This window comes from Capra hircus, chromosome 5 (genome assembly GCF_001704415.2).
Source record: "Capra hircus breed San Clemente chromosome 5, ASM170441v1, whole genome shotgun sequence".
Taxonomy (NCBI): domain Eukaryota; kingdom Metazoa; phylum Chordata; class Mammalia; order Artiodactyla; family Bovidae; genus Capra; species Capra hircus.
The window spans coordinates 25,293,878-25,313,132 of record NC_030812.1 but is presented as its reverse complement, the minus strand read 5'-3'; the positions used below and the strand labels follow the sequence as shown (position 1 = coordinate 25,313,132).

Sequence of the window (19,255 nt, the reverse complement as noted above, 5' to 3'; positions counted from 1 at the left end):
TCCCAGACCACAGATCAAACCTGTGTCTCCTGTTTTGGCAGACGGATTCGTTACCACTGAGTCACTGAACCACCAGGAAACTCCCCTTCCTCCTCTTTTTAACTCCAAAGTTCCGCTGTATGGAATAAAAACTGCTGATTGGACAGGACAAATCCTAGTCAAACTGTAGTCCCAAGACTGGGGAGTCTTTTTCATTTATCTTGTTTTTCTCCCCCCTTTCCCTGCCTCCAACCATAGGCATATACCAGTGTGGCTAAGGCTCCCCTGCACTTGCATGAGAACCCAGACTTAGCCAAGGTGATGAACCTCATTGTCTTTCACTCCCGAATGCTGGACTCAGTAGAGAGTATGCTGGTGGAAACTTCTGATTTATCTACTTTCTGGTATGTCCTGAGCTCTTTATCAATTAACCTAATCTCTTGCCTGGCCTCTGTGGAGCACTCTAATTCCCCCAGACACTGGGAAGACTTGTTTTCTTTGAGACCTCCTTAGAGGTAGATGCTATAACTCCACAGCTTCTTCATTCCAGTTCTTATCAAATGGTAGGAATTTGAAGCTGATTCCCTTTTGTGCTGGCTTTCTTTAGGGAAGCCAGTTGGACTTCACACAGACTTGCTTTCTCTGGGATAATTCATCAATTGTTTGTTCGTCACTGTTATCTTTGGAAACTTCTTTAGCATCTTTGTTTTTGGACCTTGTGATTTAAAAGAGACATGGAAAAGGTGGAAGTTGAGTGAAGATGACTGAAAATAATTGGGAGGGCTGGGGAACAGGGTCTTTAGAGAGTGCACCTAAGTTTGTCTTACTTAGGTATCATTTGGCCTTTACTCAGTAACCACTGTTGTGCATAACTCTACCCTTTGAGGAATCAAACATACAATACAGCATGTTGGCTCTGCTGTCTGCACTCTGCATGGTTAGGGAGGTATAATACCCACATGTGAAAAGGACATAATAATGGCAAATATGCATGCTGTTGAGAGGATACAGGATTGAGGAAAGATCAGTCTCATGGAATTACTGAGAAAGTTTTCTGGAGCCTGCGTGTCAAATTTTGGGAGGGATGTGAATTAGTAGTATTGAGAGACTTCTAAATCAGGGCCCAAATCATGCAGAGCTTCTGGGGAAGGAATAGCAATTTTGTACAAGAAAAGGGAAGGAGACATTACTAGCCTGCCCTGGGATCCAGTTAAAAAAAAGACTGAAAGGGTTGAGTTTCTTGGTTTTCTCTCTACTTTAAGAGTAGGGAATTTAAAGAGGGAGGGATGAATATCAATAAATATTTGTTTAGGGAGGGGAGTTTGGGGGTGAATGGATGCATATATATGTATGGCTGAGTCTCTTTGCTGTCCACCTGAAACTATCACACCATTGTTAACTGGCTATACACCAATACAAAGTAAAAAGTTTTAGAAAAAACTTTTGTCGAAAGAATCGATATTCTCTCCACCTCAGAGGAAGCAGCTCCTGAACCCTGGTCCTGAGTCTCCTTGTCTGTTCCATAGCTTTCATCTCCGTACCTTCGAGAAGATGTTTGCTGTGACCCTGGAGGAACCTACCATGTTCCGTTATGCCATTGCTTTCCCCCTCATCTGTGCTCACTTTGTCCACTGCACGCATGAGATGTGCCCAGAGGAGGTGAGTGTCCTGAGCTCCAAACCCTGTCATCATCTCTCTAACCACGTCTCACTATCATTCCCTCAAAACACAATTTTAGGGGTTGATTTTGGCCCCAGGTTGGGTACCCATAGGTACCTGGGTATCTTCTGGCCCTGTAGATATCTGGTGCCAGTCCCTGAATGTCTCAGCTTTATTGCAGTGTGTCCTCTTTCTGGGTCTCATCTTCTTCTGTAGAAGTGGGTGGCTCAGGCTGGGGTCAGAGCAGTAGTACGTGGAAGGCAAGGCTGTCTCGGTGATGACGCTTTCTTCCCTGGGTCCCCTTTCCCGCAGTACCCTCACCTGAAGAACCATGGCCTTCATCACTGCAACTCCTTCCTGGAAGAGCTGGCCAAGCAGACGAGCAACTGCGTCCTGGAGATCTGTGCAGAGCAGCGAAACCTGAGCGAGCAGGTGGGTTCAGCCCTCTCTCTGATTCAGTCTCTCCTCTGCTGCTCCGCCGTGCCTTCCTCGCTATCTACCTGTCTTCTTCTCAAGTACCAAGCTCTCTAAGCCTTTCAGGTAAGGCTAGGGCTTTTGTGTGCACGAGTTTATGGCAGGCTTCTTTTCTTAGTGTCATCCCTTTAGTCTTCACTCCCTTGGGACTTGATAGAAGTGTCTAAAAATACCCTCATTTGAACAGTTGCACTTCAACAAAATCTGGTCTTTCATCTGAAGAGTTTCAAGAGATGAGTTAACTTTCTAATCTGCTTCTCCTCCTCTGTCTGCCCTGTGTACACATACTTAGAACAACGGCCCCCAGATCACCTGTCTTGTCTCACTGTTCTGTCCATCTGCACCCTAATCTGTAGCTATCTGAACATTTTCAGGCACCTCCTCTGTGTTTATCCCCAGGGCTGCTTTTATGTCTTTGTCTGTTGTTTTCCCCTCCCCTCCCTTGACTGACTCATAGCACCTGGTCATGATTAGCTCAACCGAAATTTATAGAACGTTTGAAAATGAGGGACTCGTTCTGCTGTTGCCCTGGAGTCCTTCAGGTTTCCTAGACTACCCAGGCTTCCTGGGTTTGAGTCAGGCTTTGTAGCAACTTTGGTAGGAGGGGAGTCAGGTTGTGTGTGTGTGTGTATACATATGCCCAGTTATATTATTACTTAACTTTCCCATTTTCTCATATGTAAAATGTGGATAAAAATAGTTTCTTAATAGAAATAAGATAAAGATGAAATGAAATAGAGTATGTTAAGTATTTGGTATGTAATTCTCAATAGATGTTAGCTGCTCTATTATTTGGTATTTATTGGGCACTAAGGCCTGTGCTGGGGTTTGAGGATGGAAAGGTACACAGTTCTGGCCCTTGGGGAATGTTCCAGTTTAATGGAAAAAGAAGTACAAATACATGTTTGAAAGACATTTAAATAATTAATGCAAATAAGATATGTAAACAAGTACAATTATGGGTATATTCATCACTCAACTTGAATACCTACTTTACATGCAAAAGCACACAGTTTAAGATATTTGCTCAGTGCTGGGTCAGGGTTGACTAAAACACAACGTGAGTATAATTGTCACACACAACAAAACTTTTGCAAATGAATATTGGCTCCTCCAAAGTTGTCATTTTGAATAAATAATGATGTTGCATTACTAATGGAGTTACATTTTTTGGAATTACTTTCAGAATCTACCCACAGACCCTTTTGCATGATTTCAAGGTTGACACATCTTTGCCCATCAAGGTAGACCTGATTTTTTTGGAAATAGTAGGAACTTGCACTTAAAAAAAACCCAGTCGTGTCTATAAAGTAAGAAAACCAGCTTACTCATGGCTATTATCCTATTGTAAGAGTAATTCCAAATGAGGAGTTTCCAGTCTTGCTCTGCACATACTCAGTGTCATTGGACTAAGTGGAGAGAATTCCAGAGTGATTACCTTGAAGGAGATGAATATGTAATTCTATCATATTTTCTGTATGGCTAATGGGGGTATCTGGTTAAAGAGAAGAGATGCAGGATTGATGTTTAAGTAACAAGAAATGTGGTATCTTATTTTTTAAAAAAAGAAGTGGGGGCTTCCCTGGTGGCTCAGTGGCAAAGAATCCGCCTGCCAATGCAGGAGACAGGGGTTCAATCCCTGGTCTGGCAAGATCCCACATGCCTCGGAGCAGCTAAGCTCATGCGCCACGGCTATTTGAGCCTGTGCTCTAGAGCCTGGGAGCCACAATTACTGAGCCCGTGCCCTACAGCTACTGAAGCCTGAGTGCTCCAGAGCCTGCGCTCTGCAACAAGAGAAGCCACCACAGCGAGAATCCCGAGCACCTCAACTGGAGAGCAGCCCTCACTCCCCGCAATTAGAGAAAAGCAACAAAGACCCAGCACAGCCAGAAATAAATACACACAATTGCAGAAAAAAAGAAGCGGAAAGAGTGCTGGCCACGTTGTGACCTCTGAGGGTATCTTGTTAAAGAGAAGAGACACAGGATTGCAACCCCCCTCTTTGGAGGGTTGTGGTAGTGGGGGTGTCTGTCCATGTTCCATATCCACGGGACAGGCTAGGAAGGAATATAGCAAGTGAGATGGTAGTTCCACACTAGCAAAAAAACAGACCATCTTCCTAGGTTGGAAGACCCCTGAAAGCACAATTGAGTGGAGCTCTTAGATTCTTTCTACTAGAAATTTTCCACCAGGAAAGACTTTCTCCCAGGAAGTGGATGGGGGAATTGATGATCTGGTCCCTGAAGGAACCATCTTGAAACTCTGAAGCTAAACATGGGTAGATATTTAATGAAAACTAACAGAGGTGAGCATATGCTAGGTAGGCCCCCACTAGAGAAAGAGAAGCATGGAAGGAAAGAGAGAGAAAGGCTGAGCGAGCAAAGAGCAGGCAACAGTGGAAGGACCCGCTTGTAACTGTCGGATGGACTCCCGGCAGTTTGAGGAAGGAATCTCATTTCTCCATCCATGTGTGTTTGTTTCTAAAGCTTCTCCCGAAGCACTGCGCCACTACCATCAGCAAGGCCAAGAACAAGAAAACCATGAAGCAGAGGCAGACTCCCAGAAAAGGAGAGCCTGAGAGGGACAAGCCAGGAGCGGAGAGCCACCGGAAAAACCGCAGCGTTGTCACCAAGTGAGGCCCTGGGCCCTGCAGGGCCAGCCAGCACCATCTCAAGGAAGGGAGGCAGGGATGAGAGAAAGGATGCCAGCAAAGGGGAGCGGGAGTGGCGGTGGGGAATGGCAGATAGGGAGAAGCAAGTCAATGCGAATTTTCTCCTTTGCGTTTGAAGTCAGCGTTAATGTGTACTGTCCTAGGATGAGTTTTTTGAGAAGATGAAAGGAATCCAGGAGTGATGGGCCTGACAGATCCTCCCCAGCTACTAGCAGGCAGGGCCAGACCTGTAATGAGGCTCATTTTGCTCTCTTAATTTTACCCAGCATGGACAAGCTACACCTAAACTTGACGGAGTTGGCGCTGACAATGAATCATGTACAGAGCTTCTCTGTGTTTGAACACACCATCTTCCCTTCTGAGTATCTCAGCAGCCACCTGGAGGCCAGATTCAACAGGTATCGCTCTTTCCTTGTCTTCTCCTTGCTTAGTATGGTAGTTCTCAAAGTTGGGTTCCATTAGCTCCATCTTGGTGGTCATTCTGAAGCAGCTAATCTGGCATAGGTCCTAGGCATCTCTATTTAAAACAAATAAATGAAGAGAAGCCCAAACCTTTATAGGCTGTTTTGATAAACAACCAGAAATGATTTAGTAGAGTGAATGGGGCCTCTGCAGTCAGCAGATCTGTATTGATGCTCTTCACTAAGACACCAGAGCAGGTTATCTCTCTTGTTTGAGCCTCAATGTCCTACCCTATAAAGTAAGGATAATGATATTTACCTTGTTATGAGAATTACCTGTAATTGAGAATCGGTAGAGCATTAAAGATCATCTTGAGTGACATATATAGGCCTCAAAGAAATAAGTTCCCTTCCCCTCACTTTGCCTCTCATTCTGTTGCCCCCGAAATTTGCAGGAACATTCCTTGTATTGAAATTGGCCACTATAGTCAGCAAATTAGGGAATGAGGGGAAGACGTTTTTATGAATAATCTGCTAGTCTTCTGTGTTTCTTTTTACAGTATGTATACTAGTATATTCCCATATTCATTCAGCAAGCATTTATTGGCCATCTACTGTGTGTTAGCAGTGTTCTCTAAGCTGTTGATACAGCAGTATACAAAAGGAATAAAGATTCCTGGCCACATGAAGTTTCCTTCTAATGGGAGAGACAAACAAAATAAGAACAAAGGATATATAGTATTAGATTAGAAAATGATAAGCACTAGAAAGGCAGGAGAAGGAGCTAGGAAGGGTATCGCGGTGGCGGTGGTGGCAGAATTTTACATAGGGTGGCCAGGGAAGGCCTGCTCGAGAAAGTGACATTTGAATGAGCTCCCTGAAGGAACTGAGAAAGCTAAGTGGAGGACTGTCTGCGCAAAGAACATTCTAGGCAGAGGAAACAGCAAGTGTGAAGGATCTGAGGTGGGAGCGTGCTGGGTGTGCTCAGCGAGCATGGAGGAGGCCAGTGTGAGCAGGGGGGATCCTGGTAGGACGCGAGGTCAGAGAGGCTGGAGGAGGGGCAGACAGACGGTTCAGCTGCCTCTATGCCACCCTCAGGACTTTGGCTTTGATTCTGAGTGAGACAGGGAGGCTTGGCAGGGTTTGAGCAGAGCAGGAACACGATCTCACTCAGTATCTCAGCAGGTTTATCCTGCATTAGCGGGGCAAGGACAGAAGTAGGGAGAATAGTTAGGAGTCTGTACCTTGATTGGAGGAGATGCAGGCTTGTTTTTCCAATTAGGTTTTTGCCTCGGTGACAGTAAAAATTAGTTTGTTTTCATACCTTACACTTTAGCTACATGGAAGGAAGTATCTCAGGCACATACAAAATGTCAAGATGACAATTTGATAATCATCCATGTGCGAACCTTCAGAAACTGGCAGTGGTTTCTAGGCCCTGGAGCAGCATGGGTGTGATATTTTAGTTTTCCTGAACATCTCTAATACTTTCTTCATTGACACCCTTGCTCCTAAAGCCCCGAATTCGGCCTAAAGATTTGGCCTCAATGAGAACTCTAAAATAGATTAGGTAGATTAGGCTTGCATCCAGTCTGTCCTTTCCATAGTATTTTCCCTCATGTGGTTTTCCTTTTCATCCACGAAGCAGGTGCTCCTGTTCCCCCCTCCCCTCCATAAACACTTTCCCAAAAATGCAAAACAAACAAAACTCCCAAACGCCTGTGGCTTTAGGGAGGACCTGATGGACTCGTTCATATTGATGTGCTGCTGACTGACAAAAGCTGGTGGTCTTCCTTTTTCTCCTTCTGTTGACATTTTTTATTATTGTTGTTTTCATAGTTATTTATTTATTTAATTTTGGGTCTCCACTGCTATGCATGGGCTTTCTCTAGTTGGAGCAGGTGGAGGCTACTCTTTGTTCCGGTGTGAGGGCTTATTGCAGTGGCTTCTCTAGCTGCGGGGCGCAGGCTCCAGGCACGCGGTCTTCAGCAGTTTCGGCTAAAGAGTGAGAGCTCATTATTGTGGCACACGGGCTCTGTAGCTCTGCGGCATGTGGGATCTTCCCGGACCAGGGATTGAACTGGTGCTCCTTGCATTGCAAGGTGGGTTCTTAAACACGGGATCACCAGGGAAGCCCCCTGTTTACAGTTTAACAAGGAAGAAAGTCTGAAGGAAGAGGACTGACTCCCACTGTGAATTCTCAGGTTCCTGGGGAAGGTATTTTGGAAGGGTCTGGGAGTCCAAGGGGGAGGGGGTGTTGCTGATGTGCCCCTGAAATAATACAATGCCGACAGGTCTTCCTCCTCTAAGGTTGGCTATAGCTGCATGCTTGCCAGGTGCACTCTCTCCACCTGGCATCCCATGGCCGCTCAGCATTGCACTGCACATCTAAGGATTTCTGGGTGTGGTTTTCCGTTTCTGACAGTGACTGGAACTAATTCTTTCCAAAGAGAAAAGACAAATGCTGGCCCTGAGAATACAGGAGGTTGTGAGACAGCTCATGCAGTTAGATGGTGTTTGGGAGCCTACATCTTTTACCACCTGATCTAAATTTCCCTAGAGGAGGCGGAAGAACATGGTGACTGAGAATCAAATGTTATTGGAGTCAAGTCCTGGCTCTGTCACTGGAACTTCTCTGTGCCTCAGTTTCTTCACCATGAAATGGAGATAAGTGTACCTACCTTTTTGGGTTGCTATGAGGCTTACATGAGATAATGTGTGTAGTGAAATCGTAGTGCGGCACCTAGAACACAGTATAAGTGTGATAACTGTTACTATGTTGGACATGATGACTGTGATTATGGTTTTTGTCACGCAGAGCCATTGTGTGGCTGGCTGGCTACAATGCTACAACCCAGGAGATCGCCAGGCCTTCTGAGCTGTTGGCAGGAGTCAAAGCGTACATCAGTTTCATACAGTCACTGGCCCAGTTTCTGGGTGCAGATGTGTCCAGAGTCATCCGCAATGCCCTCCTGCAGCAGACACAGCCACTGGACTCGTGTGGGGAGCAGACTATCACCACTCTCTACACAAACTGGTCAGTGTTGCTTATCCTCTCTCTCTGCCTTACTCTTTTTGTTAGCACTTTTTCCTTTACAGGGTAGGACCTCAAGACCAGGCATTTCAGCTCCTAGGGTCATAGACCCCCAAACAGAGGCTTGTTTCTGCCCGAGGACTAGAGCTATAAGCTGGGGCAAACTCAGATGTCCTCTCTCCACCATGAGGGTTCTTTCCAAGCTTCCACGTGACACCCATTGACCTGCCCTTTTCCTCTTCATCTGCAGTTCCTGACCTTTCTTTTCTGGATTCTGTTTTCATTTCAAATGATCTTTCTTCCTCTTTCTGAAGTTCTCTTATTTTTCTTTTCACCCAACTTCTCCGTCTGAAGACCATTCTATCTCATACCTTCTCTCCAGAGCACTGTCTCCACATCTTCCAACATGACCATATTATGTTTAGTAGAGTGTTTTTCATAGGGAAAGGGGCCTCCTCCCCCAAACTGGAGGGGGCAGGAATCAGCAATACTTCCTTTGAGGTTTTAAGGATGGAAAGGAGCTGTATTCCTACCTCCCTAAGCCACTGGGTGGCGCTCTTAATCCAATATCAGCTTAGTATGAGTCAGGCTGCAAAGAACCCCCTGAGAAGGGGGGTAAGCCTGAGACAGGGTTTGCAATACACATATCAAGCTGGGCCTGGCAGGTAAGGGAAATGGGTCTTGTGGGCTGGGTGGGAACTTTGAGTAGTAAGGGCATGCCCTTCTAAAGGGGCAGCCACCACTTAGTACCATCTGATTGCTGCCTCACTAAATTATTATTTTTAATATAAAATCTCCGCTTAAAAAATTTGACAGCGAATTCAAATTAAAAGGAAAAAAACTGCACGTTGAGTGCTGGTTTTGACCTACCCGTGTTAGCTTGTGATTTCTGTAAGACCTAGGCCTACAGCTAGTGCCTGGGTGAGTGACAGGGGTTACCAAGCCCTCTGGTGTCATTGGCTGGAAGCCTTCTTAGCTTGCCCAGAGGTCAGGAGGGGATATTTGGAGACTGGATGACAAGTGTTCACTGGGCTTCTCTCTGCCCAGGAGGTTTGACTTGAGACTCATTTCCAGGCTCCTAGGCTCTTAGTCGAAAACTCTCACTGAGGAGGTTGAGGGTAAGTATATTTTGGAGGAGCCAAATTAGTAGGAATTTTTGTCTTGTCAGCTTAGGCTTGTCTTACCTGACAGAGAAAGGCCAAGAGTGCGGGGTGTGCAATAGCTGGAAAAGGTGGTGGGGCATGTCCACCGTTACCTTTGACAGCACAGCCAATGTCCAGCAGATTAGAGGCAAAGCGGAGTCACGTTACTGCCGGTTGTTTCTGAGCCAGCAGCCTGGAATGTTTATCAGAGTGCCGTGGTGTCTCCTCCTCCAGCCCCAGTCTCTCCCCACCACCCCAGCCTTTCGTGGAGTTCCTCTTCCTGAGCCCAGTGGTGGTGGTAGGAGGAAGGGAGTGAACACTCATCTTCTGTGCTCTCTTGGCCAATCCTGTAGGTACCTAGAAAGTCTGCTTAGACAGGCAAGCAGCGGGACCATCATCCTCTCGCCAGTCATGCAGGCCTTCATCAGCCTCCCCAGAGAGGGGGAGCAGAACTTCAGCGCAGAGGAGTTCTCTGACGTCTCTGGTGAGCTCAGAGTCTGGTGTCCTGTCAAGGAGCCGAGCTTTCCCCTCGGTACAATATCCCAATGGACGGACCCCATCTGTGTTTTCCTGCCTTCCCAGAGCCTCGTTCTATACTCTTCTAGATCTCTGCTAGACTCTACCTTAGGGATGATAGGAGAGATTTCAAGTGAGACCCAGAATTGGGAAGTGGCTTGGGGGTTGATGGTGGAGAGAGAAGATGAAGGGAGTTAAGAGCTGGGCAGGGGCACTTAAGTCATTGAAAGGATTTATTCTCCAAAGGGTAGTAAATGGGTATTTTCCATTTCCACAAAAAGTAGAGAGTAGGACATACGATGAAGGGTAAAGGATAAATGTAAGGACATTCTGATGTTTGGAACTATTAAACAGTGATCTCATGTTGTGGCATCTTCCTGAGGGATACATTTTCGATAACTGATATTTAATAATGATGATAACATAACCAATGACGTTTAGTGTGGGCTAGGTTCTGAATGTTCATATTTATTAACTCCTTCACTCCTCATAACAGCCTTGAGGTTGTTATTACCCCCATTTTACAGATGAGGACACTGAGACACAAGAGGTGATGGAGCTTAAGTTTGCACTTTCATAAATGGTAGAACTAGAATTTCAGCTCAAGGCAGTCAAATTCCAGAACCCAGGTGCTTAATCACTTTGTCGTGCTGCTTCCCAGTGTTTAGAAGTGCTTTAGTGTCTTAAGGCAGGCAGATGAGGAGTGTCATGAATGAATTGGGAAGTTATTCTCTTTTTAAAGAGGGCTTGAAGCCGTGCAGATCCTTTTTAATAGATTTGTTTTACTGACTGATTTATGAACTATCCAACTGCTTCCTCTTTCCTCTCATGGACCCCGCATGGGATGTGAGACAGGTAGGAGATGTTTCAGTGATGCTGCCCTCTCCATTCTTCCCCTTCCTTGGAGGGGGTATTATGGAGGGCAGAGCACGCAGCTCTATTCTCCAGCTCTGCCTTCTTCTTGCCCTCACACTGACTCCATCAGTGAGCTGACCCTACTCTCTACCTGCTGGAGGCTTCAGATGTCCCCTTCTCATCAACTCCTCCCACAAGCTGTAGGCAGCATCTAAAATCAGCTTTAGGTCTTGCTGACAACTGACGAGCAGCAGGAGGTAATGTTGATTTCCCCTCCTGCCACCCCCACCCCAATTTCCTAGGGTTACCATGGTGATGGGGCAATGCTGCTGCAAAAATAGCTAGATGGATAGAGAAGGAGGCCCTAGGGTTACTAGCCTAGAGAGGACTAGAGTAAGGTGGATCCAAACTGGTGGATCCGCGGGTCTTTTCTCCAGAAAGGGTAGTTCAGCCCCTCTGCCTCTCTGTCAGCATTTTAGCATTATCTAAGGTGACCAGTTAGGAACTCCTTTCCTAGTTCTCAGCTCAGTTGTTCCTATTGTAAATAGGTGGCTCTAAAAATGTCTGATATTTTATTCCACGTGAGACTCCATGTCAGCTGCTGTGGCCAGCTCCACTGCTTTTGTCAGTGGTGGAGGTGGAGATCAACTGGTCCCACCTTGAAACCCTTGAGCATGGGAGCCTCAACTTCCCTTTCCCTCTGAACCCTTATTAACTAGGTTAAACTCACCTTTCCTCTCCTCATCTTTTGTTACTTCTGGTCTTTATGGTTTTCTCTGCTGGGATGGTCCATAGCCAGAGATCAAAGCTGGAGCTCTTTCCTGTCTGAATTTGTCCCTCAGGTTTCCAACATGGGATTTCCCCAGCCAGGCTTTATTTAATCCACAAAGGGCCAGAAGCAGGCTGGTTAGGGAGGGATAAGGTAATGGAGCAGACTGGAGGAAAGAAGGGTTTAGAGGAAAAAACAATTGGGATAATGGGGATGTGTGTTGATTGCTCTCCTAGCAACTCTGTGAGGTATTCAGGGTGGATTTTAATTTCTTCATTCTACAGAGAAGAGAGCTGAGGCTCAGAGATGGTCTTCCATCTCATAAACCTAGTGCAGCTAGTACAGCAAGAGGAAAGTCCAGATACCAGATACTTGGCAAAGTCCAGATTCCTGTAAGAATGAAAAGTAAATAGCTATCATTTGTGGTACATCTTGGTGTGAGTGCCAGTGGGTAGAAGGTTAACTGTCCCACAGGCAGGCCAGACCTGTCACCTGAATGCCGGATTTCAGGCCACATTTGCTCCCTACTTCCCTTCCTTGCCATTTCCTTTCCTTGCTGAAAAACATTAGAAATGTTCAGACTATCCTATAGCTATTGTGCAAATGCCCCAGTGCCCTCTGGGTCCTACCTGGGGCCTCTGCAACTCTATTCCAGAGATGCGGGCCTTAGCTGAACTCTTGGGCCCATACGGCATGAAGTTCCTGAGTGAAAACCTGATGTGGCATGTGACTTCGCAAATTGTGGAGCTGAAGGTACTGTGGATGCAAGGCCCCGGGAAGAAGGTCCAGCCTCAGGGGAAGCGGGGTAGGCGTAGGAGACTGGAGAGAGATGTACCATGGGTCTTGTCTTTTCTTGCTAATGTCTCTGTTCTGACTGCAGAAGCTGGTGGTAGAAAACATGGATGTACTTGTTCAGATCAGATCCAACTTCAACAAGGCGGACTTGATGGCTTCTTTGGTGCCCCAGCTGACAGGTGAGCACATCCCCCAAAGGGAGAAGGAACTGCGGGAAAAGCACTGTGGACCACAAGGGGTTGTTGGAGATATGAGGCCTCGGCTGGGTCTGAAGAAGCAAAACCATCGCCATTTTCCCACATTCTCTTCTCTCATGCTCTTCTTTCTCCTTAGGGGCTGATAATGTGCTGAAGCGCATGACCATCATTGGAGTTATCCTCAGTTTTAGGGCCATGGCCCAAGAGGGACTTCGGGAGGTGAGTGGGGGCGGGGGCTGCCACAGGATAAACAGAATAAAGCGTTGGGTGGGGCTTGTGTGAGAAGCTGTGGAAAGGGTTGGCAAGCATTGTGAAGAAAGGAGCTTAATCCGGTAGAAGTCCTGGAAGATCTCTGAGGACAGATGAGCTGGAGAAATCTGGACGTGTGACGAGGGAAGTAACACAGAAAGTTGGCTAAATTCTCATCTAAGCTGAGGTCCTGTTTTGTTTTTTTTTTTTTGTTTCCACCTATGTTTGAAGGTGCTGGCCTCTGTCCTGGGACTCATTTGTCTTCTTTCCTCCAGGTTTTCTCCGCCCACTGCCCGTTTCTCATGGGTCCCATCGAATGCCTGAAGGAGTTTGTCACTCCAGACACAGATATCAAGGTATTGGGGAATGCAAAGTGGCATCCAACCAGGAGATTTCTGTTGTTGACAAAGGATAGAGCTAGGATCTTGGAAGGGAGGAGAGGGCTCTGAAGAATACCACAGGAACAAGAGCCAGGTTTTCAACAGAAAAATATCTGGGGAGGTTTTGTGGAGGGAGGAATTTTGGTCGGAGAAGAGAGTTCAGAGTAGGGGAGCCCTGGGGAGATCCTGTGGGGGCTGGGGAACGTTACTGGAGGGAGAGCAGTAAGGGCAAGGATCATAGTATCTATAGGTTTTCTCCTAAGATGTGCAAATTAGATTCTGAACGACGTGCAGACAAGTCCCCTCTTTTAGTCTGGAGCCTGGGAACTTTCTGTAAAAGTTGATTCTTCCATTCCCACCCACCCTCAGGCCTCATTTCCGGTAGGCATGGGGAAAGGGGGAGGGGCCTCTGTCAGCGCCCAACCTAAACATCCGTTTCCGCTCGCCCTCCTCACGCTAGCTTGCCTTTTGAATCACCTGGAGCAAACAAGTATGTTTCCCAGGAAATACAGCTGCCCAGTGCACAGGGCAGGGCACTTCTCTTATAACTGACTCCATTAATGGAGGGAGGTCTATGAGAGGAGGAAATTGGTTAACAGGAAGATGCTGTTCAGTCGCTCAGTCATGTCTGATTCTTTCCGACCCCATGGGAAGTAGTTAGATGCTAAGAGAAAAACAACTTCTCTTACCTTGAGGTCAGAAGAATCTTGAAAATTTCCCCTCTCTCTGCCTGAAATCAGATGAGGGCCAAGTGGTCACGGGCATGAGGGGTGATTTTTCACTGGATGGCTGCTCGTTCAGGCCCTGGCTTGGATTTCACCGTGGGCCCCGGGTTTCTGGCAGCTGTTGATGTTGGGGCGGGATGCTCCGGTCTGTCAGGAGTGTCTAGCTGGTATATTCCTGGCAGCTTTGAGCTTTAGGCTCTGCCTACCTGTGAGGATAAGCAGGTGTGTGGAGATGGGGCTGGCCTGTCCATCAGAAATTCTGTTACTACCTCCGAGGGGCAAGAAGATGAGAACAGAAGAAGGTTAAAAGGTGAAGAAGTTTCCTTCAACCATCAGCTTCTTCCTCTAGAAAACCATAGATTATGGACCAAATTCCCCGAGCTCCTAGGTCACGGTTGCCACTAGCAGGGTTATTTAGTTAGTAGGGAATTTAAACAGGGTGGAACAGAATGCTGAGGTTTACCTTCTGGGTCTAGCATAGTAGGCGGTGTGTGTTTACTGTTATATCCGTGGGGTTCTTTGCATAAGATACTCTACTTAGTTATCTGCTATTGAAACAGTTATCCTTGTCCTCTCAGAACATTTTGAAGTCTTTTTTTCTTAACCTCTAAAGTCCAAGTACTTTAGTGGGTGTGGGTGTTTGGAGCTACATCTTGGGAACCTGATTCTAAGTACAATGAGGGATTCAGGAGTCAATCAATAAAGATTAACTGAATGCCTTCTGTGTGCTTAGCATTGTGTTCAAACCTAGAGAGGATGAAAGGAATGCAGAGCTCCTGGCTTTGAGGGAAAGGAAGCAGAGCAAAAGGGACAAGGTTTATTAGCCTCTCAGTGATGCTGGGAGTCATTAGGGTGATAAAGTGAAAGTTACTCAGTTGTGTCTGACTCTTTGTGACCCCATGGACTATACAGTTCATGGAATTCTCCAGGCCAGAATACTGGAGTGGGTAGCCTTTTCCTTCTCCAGGGGATCTTCCCAACCCAGAGATCAAACCCAAGTCTTCCGCATTGCGGTCGAATTCTTTACCAGCCGAACCACCGGGGAAGCCCAATTAGGGGTAGATGCGTTATATGCAAAAAGTGAAAGTGGAAGTCAGTCAAGTCAGACTCTTTGCAACCTAATGGACTGTAGCCTGCCAGGCTCCTCTGTCCATGGAATTCTCTAGGCAAGAATACTAGAGTGGGTAGCCTATCCCTTCTCCAGAGGATCTTCCTGACCCAGGAATTGAACCCAGGTCTCCTGCATTGCAGGCAGATTCTTTACCAGCTGAGCTACTAGGGAAGTCCTTTTACATATGTGATCTAATTTAATCTTCACAGCGACTCTGTAAGGTGAGTATTTTTATTCCAGTTTTACAGATGAGAAAATGGAGGCTCCAAGAGGTTAAATCACTTTTAGCCAAGGTCACGCAATTAGTAAGTGGTGGTGCTAGGATTTGAACCCAGATCCTCTCACTCCAGGACTTTCTCTCCCCTCTCTATGAGGGGAGGTTAAAAACATATTGTAATCTCGTTGGTGAGACACACCATACGTCTTGCCTCCAAGCTGAGAAGATAACTGATGATACCAGGTGCTGCCTCTGATCAGTGCCGAGTAAGTGGTGCCAAGTTAAGGAGGGAAAGATGAGCATGAGCTGCAGTCAATAGGGAGGGCTCTATAGAGAATGTGAGATTCAAGGTAGGCCTCAAGGGTGGGTGTCAGTTGGATATAGCAGAGGAGAAGTTAATAGGAAAAACTTGCCTTTTTCCCTTCCTATGTAGGGAAAAACCCAGTTCTCCCCTACTGTGTGATTCTCTGCTGAGCGTCTCCTTTACTCTCACACAGAACATGTCACTTCTGACACTTCTGGTCACCAAGTGTTTGGAGGATGTCCCCACACCAGTTCCCTGCGACACCAGCTGGATGTCCTGCAGCTTAATTCAGTTCTGACACTATCAACCTGGAGCTGGTGTCAGATCATGCATGTTTAGGGCTCACTTCCACAAGTCTACACCTACCCCCGCCCCCTCTTCAGAAGCCAGTTGCAAACCTGTGCTTCTGACCAACTGGCTATAGGTCAGATGTTCCAATATCTACCTCCTTGCTGCTGCTGCTGCTGCAGCTAAGTTGCTTCAGTTGTGTCCGACTCTGTGACCCCATAGACGGCAGCCCACTAGGCTCCCCTGTCCCTGGGATTCCCCAGGCAAGAACACTGGAGTGGGTTGCCATTTCCTTCTCCAGTGCATGAAAGTGAAGAGTGGAAGTGAAGTCGCTCAGTCGTGTCCAACCCTCAGCGACCCCGGGGACTGCAGCCTTCCAGGCTCCTCTGGAAGGGATTTTGCAGGCAAGAGTACTGGCGTGGAGTGCCGTTGCCTTCTCCATCCACCTCCTTAGGTTCCATTAATTTGCTAGAGCTGTTCACAGAAACGCATTGACCAGTTTATTAAAGGATGTGATAAAGGATATAGAAGAACAGCTATATGGACTTCCCAGGGGCTCAGAGGTAAAGAATCTGCCCGCAATACAGGAGACCTGGGTTTGATCCCTGGGTTGGGAAGATCCCCTGGAGAAGGGAATGACCACCCACTCCAGTATTCTTGCCTGGAGAATTCCAAGGACTGAGGAGATATGGTGGGTTACGGTGCATAGTGTCCCAAAGAGTCAGACACGACTGAGCGTCTAACACTCACTTCTACTTTCAGACCAGCTGTATGGAAAGATACACAGGGCGAGACCTGTGACGGTCCTGATGACATAAGCTTCTGACTTTCTGCCTTTGGGCTGAACACCCTCCTGGTCCGTGGATGTGTTCCCTACCTGGAGGCTCTCTAAACCCTATGCTGTTGGGATTTTATGGAGGCTTCCTCACATAGGCATGATTAACTCCATTTCCAGGCCCTCTCCTCTCTCTGTAGAAGTGGGTGTATGTGTGTGGGGGTGCAGGGTGGAGCTGAAAATTCCCAGTTTCTAATCAAGGCTTGGTCTCTCTGGTGACCAGCCTGTATCTAGGAGCTGGCCAGGAGCCCAACCAGAGTTGCTGCATAGGAAAAAAAAAATTCTGTTTTTATCACTTAGGGAATTATAAGGGTTTTAGGAGCCCTGTGTCAGGAACCAGGAGCAGGGACCAATTTATTTCCTATGGTCTCTCAAGAAGAAAGGACACTCCTGAAGAGGGATGCACAGGAACCGGAGTATGAAAAGAAGAAAGTAAGTTGTAGCTTAGAGATGGTGAATACATCTGCATTGCTTGTAGGAAGCAGTTGAGGAAATAAAGTTGGAAAAGTAAATTTGTGCTGTGGAGAATCTGAAGGCCACGCTAAAGCCTTGGGCTTTTAAAAAAAGAATGTATTTTCCCTGCAGGTTAGGGAGACCTATGAAGGGAATACCTAGAAAAGATGATAGTACACCAAAAGTTTAAAATCTGTGATCCAGGGGTCTTGGCCACCTGTAGCTTCTGCCAAGTACTTCTCTCCAGGGAATGCTCTCCAGAATGTTGTTTTCTTCTCCACCAGGTGACCTTGAGCATCTTTGAGCTGGCATCTGCTGCGGGGGTGGACTGTGACATTGATCCAGCCCTGGTGGCTGCCATTGCCAATCTGAAAACTGGTACCACTGGGGAACGGGGTGGCGGAGGGCTTGGGCCCTGTTTTGGGGTGGGAAAATGTCAGTGTCAAAGAAGTCTTTATTTGGGATTGTGAATTCAGAGGGTAGAAACTGGGAGCTAAGGAAAAACTTAAAGCACAGTCCCTAATCCCCAGAAAATACTTCCACAGGCAATTTTGATTTCTAGTCAGTTTCCAACCAGTAGATCTGTCAATCAGCTAAAAAGTGTTAAGTGAGTCTGGTACTCAGCAAGTGCTCCAAGGAACTTACAGTCTTGTTAGGGAAATAAGATTAATGCAGATGAAACAGTGAGGGAAACAGACATGATTTCATGCCTAGTTATGTGGTATATAGTGTCCCAGTTCCCCAGAATGATCTTACTTTCTCCCCTCCCCTCTAATCATCTTGACACCATTCACTTCTTCCCCTGGTCTCACACTTGTCTCTTATATTTCCATTACACATTTCCTCTGATTAGCACATTCATACTTGCACACACTCCAAATAGGATGGAACCAGGGGGTTGGTATGAAGCCTTTTCAAGTTGCCAGACTGGCTTTCCCTCTTCTCTCTCGGTTTTGATGAGAGTCTTTGCTCTCCTTCCCGCCTCTCCACTCCATCAGGCAGCTGACAGAGTGCCCTCAGCCTGCGTGTCAGCTGAGCTCTTTGCCAAAAGCTCTGCTCAGTCACCAGTGGAAGCCTCTGGGACTCAGGCCTCTCACTAACAGCAGTAATGACTTGCCTATAACGCTCTACAAAGTCTTTTCACAGATATTTTCTCATGGGACACTCCTAGGAGTTCTGTGAAGTAGGACCCCGTGGAAGAAAGCTCCTGTTTACTGACCTTACTCTCTTTCCCTTTTCCCAGATTTGTCATCCCCTGAGGAAGAATATAAAGTGGCCTGCCTGCTCTTGATCTTTCTGGCCGTTTCCCTCCCACTCCTTGCCATGGATGCTGCCTCCTTCTACAGCATTGAGAAGGATGGTAAGTAAGGAGTGGGTTTAGGTTAGTGTCCTGGGGTCAGGAGATGAGACCAAGACATCTATCTGGAAAATACAGACTTCTGACTCAGATGCAAAGTTCTGTTTCAGAAAGCTCTTGAGAATAAACAATCTGTAAAATTAAATTCAGGTGAAATTCCATCAGACTATCTATCTTTCTCCTAATCCTCGAATGGCTCCTCGTCCTTTGGCGTCACATAGGGCTGCCCAGACTGAAAAAATGGCAAGTTACCAGCTGGGGTCACCTGGCATGGTTCAATTTCCTTTCCTTTCTCTCCCTTTCTGTCAATAATAATCTAGGTTACAGCAACAATATTCACTGCTTGACCAAAGCCATCATCCAGGTATCTGCTGCCCTCTTCACAGTCTACAACAAGAACATTGAAACCCACCTCAAGGAATTTCTCGTGGTGAGTGGGTCTAGGTTATAAGGAATGGACGATTGTGAAGTCTGGGGGCAAGTGGTTTGACTTAAATCCATAGACAGTTATTACTGAGCAGGCCTTGGATTCTAACCTCCCATCTTGTTCATTAAATAGTGAGAGACAGCTTTGTGAAAGGCAAGAGTTTCTTTTAAATTCCCTAACAGCTGGTATTTCAGCCTCTGCCCGATACTTGGAAGGAGTGCTGGACTAAGTTAGCAAATCTGAGTTTAGTTTTGGATCTGCCACTGAGAAGTTGCGTGGTCTCTGAAAAGCCAAACTTTTGAGGCCACAGTTTTCCCATTTATTAAATAGAGATATTAAACCAAATCCATGATGTATTTCCTTGGTGTGCATTACAATATCCTGAGGAGTTTGTTAAAATACAGACTTGAGACACTG

At 46.6% G+C, this 19,255-nt stretch overlaps 1 protein-coding gene across 1 annotated transcript in view; it reads left to right on the top strand.

Annotated features, from left to right (window-relative positions):
• Window positions 1–19,255, top strand: part of NCKAP1L (NCK associated protein 1 like) — a 44,277-nt gene that overhangs the window by 17,537 nt on the left and 7,485 nt on the right. Inside the window, exons 16-29 of the mRNA XM_013963731.2 lie at window positions 238–383; window positions 1,506–1,638; window positions 1,951–2,070; window positions 4,599–4,744; window positions 5,050–5,181; window positions 8,003–8,221; window positions 9,714–9,844; window positions 12,156–12,253; window positions 12,381–12,474; window positions 12,629–12,711; window positions 13,017–13,097; window positions 17,339–17,432; window positions 18,298–18,414; window positions 18,732–18,841. Of these exons, the coding sequence (XP_013819185.2) occupies window positions 238–383; window positions 1,506–1,638; window positions 1,951–2,070; window positions 4,599–4,744; window positions 5,050–5,181; window positions 8,003–8,221; window positions 9,714–9,844; window positions 12,156–12,253; window positions 12,381–12,474; window positions 12,629–12,711; window positions 13,017–13,097; window positions 17,339–17,432; window positions 18,298–18,414; window positions 18,732–18,841 (1,704 nt within the window). The remainder of the gene's footprint in view (window positions 1–237; window positions 384–1,505; window positions 1,639–1,950; window positions 2,071–4,598; window positions 4,745–5,049; window positions 5,182–8,002; window positions 8,222–9,713; window positions 9,845–12,155; window positions 12,254–12,380; window positions 12,475–12,628; window positions 12,712–13,016; window positions 13,098–17,338; window positions 17,433–18,297; window positions 18,415–18,731; window positions 18,842–19,255) is intronic.